This window comes from Motacilla alba, chromosome 12, assembly GCF_015832195.1.
Source record: "Motacilla alba alba isolate MOTALB_02 chromosome 12, Motacilla_alba_V1.0_pri, whole genome shotgun sequence".
Classification (NCBI taxonomy): domain Eukaryota; kingdom Metazoa; phylum Chordata; class Aves; order Passeriformes; family Motacillidae; genus Motacilla; species Motacilla alba.
The window spans coordinates 14449515-14457222 of record NC_052027.1 but is presented as its reverse complement, the minus strand read 5'-3'; the positions used below and the strand labels follow the sequence as shown (position 1 = coordinate 14457222).

Sequence of the window (7708 nt, the reverse complement as noted above, 5' to 3'; positions counted from 1 at the left end):
AAATCCAAGAGATTGGGTCCGAGCAGGTCTGATGTGTCCCTGGCAGGTCTCCTGCCCAGCACAGTGGGACAGAGACTCCTTCTCAGCTGCCCTCTTCAGGAACTTGGCCTGGGGTGGGGAAGCCGGTTGTGGTCTGGTCCAGCCTGTTCCTGGGGCTGGGGCTGATGCAGCTGGTGTGGGTCTCCAGTGTGCAAGTTGCTCTCTGGAGGAACTGCAAGAAGTTTTCCTGAACAGAAGCCTCTGAGATGGAAAGACAGAGCTCCTGACCAAGTGGATGGTTAAGACAGCTGCGCCGGAGCCGGGCCAGCTCCTCACGGATTTGGCGGTTCAGCAACCCATAGAAGAAAGGGTTAACAGCAAAGGAGGAGTAGGCAATCCAGGTGACCGCCATCTCCCCGTGCCCACCACCCACAGTGCCAGCAGTGACAGAGGAGTGCAAGTGGAAAGCAAAGAAAGGCAGCCAGCAGCACAAGAATTGTCCCACAATGAGGACCAAGGTGAGGATGGCCTTGTTGCTTCCTAGAAGGCGATCTGGGATCAGCCTGGGCAGCATCAGGATCCTGGCAGTGAGGATGGTCACTTGGCTGGCGATGGAGTCACAGCGGGGTCTGCGTGCAACTGCCTGTGCTGGCACGGGTGCCTGCTGCAGGGACGCAGTCCGGGCCACGCGGTAGATGCTGGAGTAGACGGCGAGGATAATGATGGTGGGCAGAATAAAGCAGGTGATGCTGAAGAGGATCACGAAAACCTTCTTGTGGGCCCCGGGGCTCCAGTAGACTGTGCAGCGGCTGGCACTGGTGGCCCCGTTGCCATGAGGCCATGCCACTAGTGCCAAGACAGTGATGAGAACAGACTTGAGCCAAATGAAAACCACTCCAGCCACCGCCAGCCTGATGGTCATCTTGACCTCATACCTCAAGGGGTGCACGATGTAGTAGTACCGCTCCACGCTGATGATACAGATGGTGAGAATGGAGGCACTGATGAAGCAGATGTTCAGGAATATCACGGCCTTGCACTCAGCAATGCTGTAGATAACCCAGTTGAAACAGGAGGAGCTGGAGATGATCCCCAGGGGCATGAGGAAAATGGCTGAGAGGAGATTGACCACACAAAGGTGGCACACAAAGATGAACTTCCTGAAAAGGGGTGTTTTGAGGATGGTGACCATCACCACGATGTTGGCCACCAGGGCAGTGAGGGTGAGCAGGATCATGCAGAAGAGGCCCACCACCTCCTGGCCAATGGAGTGCTCGGGGATGGAGAGCAGCTCTAGGCTGTCCGTGGTGTTTGACCCCGTCCAGCTCGGCATCCCCCTCCAGGACTAAGCCAGCAGCTCTGGTGCCCGGGCAGCAAGGGCTCTTCTCCTGTGTCCCAGAGAGGGTAACCCCACCACAACCATGGCTGCTACCTTCTCCTTGCCTGTTGGGATCAGGAGCCAGGTGTGAAGGGAACGAACCAAAATGGAGAAGAGCCACAGAGAAATACAGAGACAACCAGCACACTTCCAAGGTGCTGAGGAGGGAGAGGTAGCCAGTGAAGTCATATCACTCTGGCTCTCCTAGAGCTGCCACCCAGGCTGTCCCAAACCTGGCCAGGGATAAGCATAGCTAGGTCCTGTGGGCACCCATGCCAGGCTGACACCCCATCCCCCCTCCAACGGCACCAGTATGTCCTGAGGTGGGACAGCACAACTTGCCTGTCTCAACCCTCTTGCTGTGGCCACAGGGGACCCCAGGGTGGGTGGGATTCAGCGCACCTTTGCTCCTGGGGAGATGAGTGATGCTCCTCTCCTCACTGGGGTCCTGCTTGCTGGTGTTGCTGCCGCAGCAGAACGGGGCTGCTGGCCCCGTGTGAGGCCACGCTCGCCCGTCCCCGCTCCCGTCACCCGCTCGTCATCCTGTTTGCCTGCAGCCCGCCAGCTGCGGATGGCACCAGCTGTCACTCCCGGCACTGCCTGCACTGCCTGCACCCGTGGCACTCCCACGGGGACAGCTGCTGGGTCCTAGCAGCCGGCAGGGGCTCAGGAAGGGGGGATCGGGGTTCCTGAGCCCTATGCCCCCCCAGAATGGCCACCCACTGCACCAGGCCTGGTCCTTCCACAGGAACACCTCAGCCCTCAAGTTCCTTGGGCTCGAGGGACAGAGCTACAGGCAGGTCTGGAGCAAATCATCTCCGCTGGCACCGGGTATCAGGGTGACCGATACCCGGGGCATCAGGGTAACACAGCTGGGAGTTGCGCTTCCCTGGCAGCCTGAGCACCCGGATATGTGCTCAAGGGACACACATGAGCACAAAGAAGGGCTTGGCATGGGTGCCAGGCTGGGGCAGGACAGCAGACATGGCATGAGGCATGGCACTAGAGGGAGGGCAGTCACTCGCTCTCAGGATGGATGGATGAATTCCTCTATGCCCAGGCAGGGCATCAGATCTTGCTCACCCTCTGTAGCTCTGATACCACAGGGTGGGCATGAGCTGTGTGCCTTGCTAAGCTGATGAGAGCAGCTGGCTCTCAAAGACACCAGCTTTCATCTGAAGGCTTCAGCCCCTCAAAAGCCACCCATGCCATCCCTTCAGGGTCCCACTGACACCCTTCCCTACAGCACACCCGCCTTGCTGGGCAGGAGAGCGAGAGCACCACCCGGTGCAAGGCACAGTGCTTTTATTCACAGTCAAAGCAAGCTCAGTCCCCATGCCAGCCTGTCCCTTGCCAAGCCCCTGGTGGGGTGGCCAGGGAGTCCAGATCACTGTGCTCCGGGCTGATGGGTGTCACCTCCTGGTGCTGGGCAAGGGCCGTGGTACTCCCAGGCACCCTCAGAAGCGGAGCTGGACAAGGTAGCGGATCCGGCACTGGCTTTCCTTGTAGATGAGGTACTCGCTCTGGCTGAAGGAGGAGTCCTTGTAGGCAGGCATGGGAATGGGCTTGCCCTGGCACACCAGCACCTTCTTGCCATCCAGCAGCACCTCTTCATCCTGTGCTGGATCTGGGCCAGGAGACATCCCAGCACCACATGAAACATGAGATCTGGCCTCTCTCCCCCCTGCCCTGTGGGCACCACAGCCCCAGACTGCCACGGCCCTCCTGCCCGCAGCTCACCCGGCTCTGTCTGGCCACAGGCCAGGACACTGTCATAGCCAGCAGGGGGCTGACACAGCGTGGGGTCATCGCAGGTGATGCGGTAGGGCTTGCCCAGGGCCACCTCCGTCAGGAACATGATGCCAATATTCTTAGATGTACGGCCCACTGCCATGGGAGAAAGGGATGGGAATGACAGTACCATCCCTGGTACTCCCATCTGGTTGTGCCCAGGCCACGCTGGACCACAGGGACCAATTGCCATGGCAGGGAAGGGGCTTGGCAAGCCCACAGCTGCCTGGCAGAGGGTATGCAAGGGAGGCCAGGCTCACACAGACCCTGTGGGCATCACAAGCAGCCCAGCCCATCCCATCCCAGGGCCCTCACCATAGCAGGCTGATTTGCTGTTCTCTGAGGCAAAGTAGATGCCCTTGCCCACGCGCCCGCCGGAGTGGGGCATGATGCGCAGCCCGCTCTTCAGGATGGCCGCCACCACTGCCACGTTGGTGCCGTGCCACAGCAGGCGCCGGTGCTCCAGGAGGTCATGGGCCTTGAAACGCTCATCCTGGAGAGATGCAGAGCTAAAGGCTGTCCACAGAGGGACTCATGGGTGCCCAGGGGTGGAGGAGTGCCACCCACCTCCCCAGCCCAGCCCCAGTGCCCAGCTGGAGGGGCAGGAGACTGGGTGCCTGTTCAGCCCTGGCCAGCTGGGCTGAATCCCCTCCTGGGTGGAGAAGCCCTAAAGCAACCCTGGGGTGCAACCATGGCTTCCCCACTGTGACACGGGGAGAATCACCTCCTCCTCACCTCACCATCTCGGGCCACCTGCCAGATGTTGAGGATGTGGAGCTTGTGCCCAGTCTGCGTCACATAGGTCTGGATCAGCTGCCAAGGGGGAGGCAAAAAAGCTGTGTCACTCCAGGCAGCCATCTCATCAATGCCCACGGTCCCCCTGGGACAGTAGGAACCTTTGGGGTGCCCACAGACCTGACATAATTGTTTCCCATTATGGGACACTGTGGCACAAGCAGCACCTGGTATTCCCGGGAAGCTGGGTCAAGCAGGGAGAGCTGGCAGCACAGCAGGGCATAATCCTGATCCAGTGGATGGGCAACTTCTTTCTCCGCCTCCTCCTTCTCTTTCTGTGCCTGCAGGCTCTGTGCAACCTCAATGTCAGCCAGCACCTGGCAGGGACAGAGCAGGGACATCCTCAGCACCAGTGCTTGGCACTGTGCTGGGGGACCAGGGCAAGTCCAGCCTCCTGCCAGCAGCTCCTGCCCCACCAGGAAGGGATGTCACACAGTTCGTGCTCTGGCATCTCACCAACAGCATGTCCTTCTTGGCACGCAGCAGGTCAGGGGAGTTGATGGTGGGTGGCCGTGCCCGTCCAAAGTTGTGTGGGATGATGGTGTAGAAGCGTGAGGAGAGTTCCTCCAGGCGAGTGGCCTGGGGGGGCTGCTCCTTCAGCGCTGCCTCCAGCTCCTCCAGTGCCTCAAAGCCCCGTGCGATCTGCTGCTTGCTCAGCTTCCCCAGAGGCATCTTCTTCACGTCTACAGGGGAGGACAAGGGGAACCCATCCACCCCACTCGCCCTGCAGCCACTTCCAAGAACCCCCAGTATCACCATGGGCAAGTGTGGGCACCCAGCACGGGCTGTCCACAGTCCCACCAGGAGCCAGGATATCAGAGGGGGTGCTCTAAAATCCATCAGCACCTCTGCTCCGTTCACCTCCCCACCTGCACCCCCAGACCGAGCCCATGCCACCCATCAACCCACCACCTCCTACCGATATTCATGGTCTGCATGGCATCCCGGAACATGTCACTGCTGAAGATGAGGGACACCAGCTCCTGTGTGGCTCTGTCCAAGGTACAGGGCAGCACCCGCTGCTTGCAGACCTTGTCCCCATCCACGGCATCCACCTGCAGACACACCCCATCAGCTGTGGGCCTGCAAGAGGCTGTGGGAGCACAGCACCAGTGCTGCCCACCTCTGTGAGGAGAGCCTGGTCCTGGGGCAGCAGAGCAACGGGCAGGTGTTGCCTCCACTTTCCATGGCCGATGCCACCCACAAGGCCATGTTTCTCATCCAGGATGCCCTCCCAGTCTGTTTTAACCCATTAGCCCCAAATCTCTGCCAGCAAGCTGTTTCAGCAAGCACCCACACCCCCCTCAAAACCCATCCCATCCTGCTGACCCTGTTGGACGTCCTGGGGCAGGAGGGCAATGAGGACCACACCATCATGGTGACAAGCTCTCAGTACTCACCCTGAGTGTAGCCTCCATCTCCTGCCCAGCCCCTGGCTGCACCTCAATGAGTGTGTACTTCCCTGGGTGGGCAACAAAGTTCTCCCTTGTTGCCCAGCTGTTCTTGGTCTTCTCTCGAAACTTCTTCTCGAAGTCCTTCTTGGCAGCTTCCAGGGAGGCACAGGGCATGAGCTTGGACTGGCCTGCCTCTCCCTGGCAGTGGACAGCAGCGGTCAGGACCTCCCCTGCATCCCTGCTCCACCAGCCCCATGCCAGTGGAAGCAGGCAGGCAGGAACAAGGGGGGCTGGGATAGCAAGGCTGTTCGGCAGTGGCAGGAATGTGCTGAGCCACCAGCTCAGGAAGACACCCCAGGACCCCTTGCTGGGCTGTCACCCTCACATTCACTGCAGGGACAGGTGACTATACCCCAGACAGGCTGACTATGTTGTATGGGGAAAAGTTCCTGAAGCCCCGCCATTAAAGTGCTACAGCAGGACACTTGGGTGCTTGCTTTGGGACCAGGGACCACCAGGTTCACCCTGGATTTTTGGGGCTCTGAAGGCAAGGGTGAGGACAGCTGAGGTGCAGGGGATGAGCGATGGCCAGGTGGACTCACCACGCGGCCCCAGCGGCTCCAGACACTATAGGCACCATCGTGCTCCAGGAGCTGGATGATGTAGAACTTGTTGTTGTTGGCACTGATGTTGGTCTGGTTCAGGGTGCAGTCATAGTCCTCATAGACCTATAGCGAGTGACGTGGCCTGGGCTGGCACCGGGGAGCGTTTGGGGAAGGAGAGGGTGCAGAAATGTCCCAGTGGGAACACACTGGGTCTGCAAGGAGAATTGGGGCTGACCCTGTGTCAACAGGGCAGGGGCTGGTCTGAGACTCCCCCACCCTCCCACCCCTGCCCCCCTGAGTAGCTCAGCCCTGCTCTCACCCGGGCACCCAGTGCTGTGCTCAGGGGGCACAATCCATCAATTGTGGCGGGCAGCTTCTCCTTGGGAGCAGTTTTCAGGGTTGCCAAGGTGGAGCTCCAGGTGTCGTCCTCCTCTTCCCCTTTGGGTTTCTTTTCCCTGCTGTCTGGCTGCTTCGAGGAAGAAGCTTGGCGCTTGGAAGCCATGACTGAGCCACTCCCCGCTGTCACCGGGTCAGAGCAGCCTTAATCCCCCAGAAAAATCCTTGGAGACAGCAGAGGGAGAGGTGAGAGATGCCATGCTGCCCTTCCGGGAAAGTCCAGGGGGCTGCGCCTTGCTTTCCCTTTGCTTCAGCCCACAGCAGGGCTGGAGGAGGGGATGGGACCTCTGCCCACAAACTGTCTCAATCCTGTCCTGTGTTCAGGGTGGGTGAAAGAGCCTCTCAGCACCCTTCAGCCCTTGAGGGACCCCAAAGTGGAAAGAGCCCAGTGACACAGAGCCAAGGGGGAGCACAGGGGACCTGTGCCCCCACCTCCCCTCACCAGGAACCCCCAATCCTCAGGAGTGTGTCCCCAAGGCTCGACCAGCTCTGTGCCCCCTGGGACATGCAAGAAGGGAAACAATGCAACGACACGCCACCAGACTTGAAATGCCATCCCCCCAGCCGCTCTCAAGACCAGTGGAATGCTTTGATTTGGGCAGGAGGGGGCTCGGACAGCCCCTGTCTGCTGTGTCCCCGGCCAGTCCCAGCTGAAGAGGACAGCAGTGGGGACAGAGGCACAGACAGCAGCCGTGTCCTACCTGCTCCCGCTGCCCAGGGCTGCCTGCCGAGGAGCTGCCGAGAGCCTCCAGGCTGGCCAGGCAGCCTGCCCAGAGGAGAAACTTTTTCCTTTGCAACACCCACAGATGACAGCGGAAACAGCTGTGACGCATGCACCCTGTGACAGACCTGCCTGCTGCTCGACTCCGCTGCCCGTCTGCCTGTACTGCATGTCTGTCTGTCTGTCTGTACTGACTCCACTGCCTGTCTGTCTGTCTGTCTGTACTGATTGCACTACCTCTCAGCCTGTACTGCCTGTACTGCCTGTCTGTCTGTACTGCCTATACTGTCTGTTTGCGTGTCTGTCTGTATTGACTCCATTGCCTGTCTGCTCTGCCTGTACTGCATGTCTGTCTGTCTGTATGTACTGACTGCACTGTCTGTCTGCACTGCCTGTCAGTCTGCACTGCCTATACTGTCTGTTTGTCTGTCTGTCTGTACTCCTGTCTGTCTGCACTGCCTGTCAGCCTGCACTCCCTGTACTGCATGTCTGTCTGTCTGTTTGTACTGACTGCACTGCCTGTCTGTACTCCTGTCTGTCTGTGCTGCCTGTCTGTACTGCCTGTCCTGTCTGTCTCCACTGCCTGACTGCTCTGTACTGCCTGCACTGCCTGTCTGTCTGCCTGCACTGCATGTACTGCCTGTCTGTA

The 7708-nt window shown here is 59.7% G+C and overlaps 2 protein-coding genes across 3 annotated transcripts; both read right to left on the bottom strand.

Annotated features, from left to right (window-relative positions):
• Positions 1-22: 22 nt before the first annotated feature.
• Positions 23-1958, bottom strand: LOC119706032 (probable G-protein coupled receptor). 2 transcript variants are annotated; one of them, XM_038149107.1, is made up of 2 exons: positions 1760-1958; positions 23-1422 (listed from the first exon to the last, which is right to left on the bottom strand). In XM_038149107.1, the coding sequence occupies exon 2, from the start codon at positions 1310-1312 to the stop codon at positions 83-85; it is 1230 nt and encodes a 409-aa protein (XP_038005035.1). In that variant the 5' UTR covers positions 1313-1422; positions 1760-1958; the 3' UTR covers positions 23-82. The 2 variants fall into 2 exon arrangements, with proteins under 2 accessions (XP_038005035.1, XP_038005036.1); XM_038149108.1 differs by lacking the exon at positions 1760-1958 and having other exon boundaries at positions 23-1139; positions 1235-1342.
• Positions 1959-2645: 687 nt separating this feature from the next.
• LOC119706031 (protein mono-ADP-ribosyltransferase PARP3-like) lies at positions 2646-7151 on the bottom strand. Its single transcript, XM_038149106.1, has 11 exons — positions 7040-7151; positions 6262-6502; positions 5940-6065; positions 5344-5535; positions 4863-4998; positions 4400-4626; positions 4111-4260; positions 3884-3961; positions 3464-3641; positions 3098-3244; positions 2646-2984 (listed from the first exon to the last, which is right to left on the bottom strand). Exons 2-11 carry the CDS (start codon positions 6442-6444, stop codon positions 2815-2817), a joined length of 1587 nt encoding a protein of 528 aa, XP_038005034.1. The 5' UTR covers positions 6445-6502; positions 7040-7151; the 3' UTR covers positions 2646-2814.
• Positions 7152-7708: the final 557 nt, after the last annotated feature.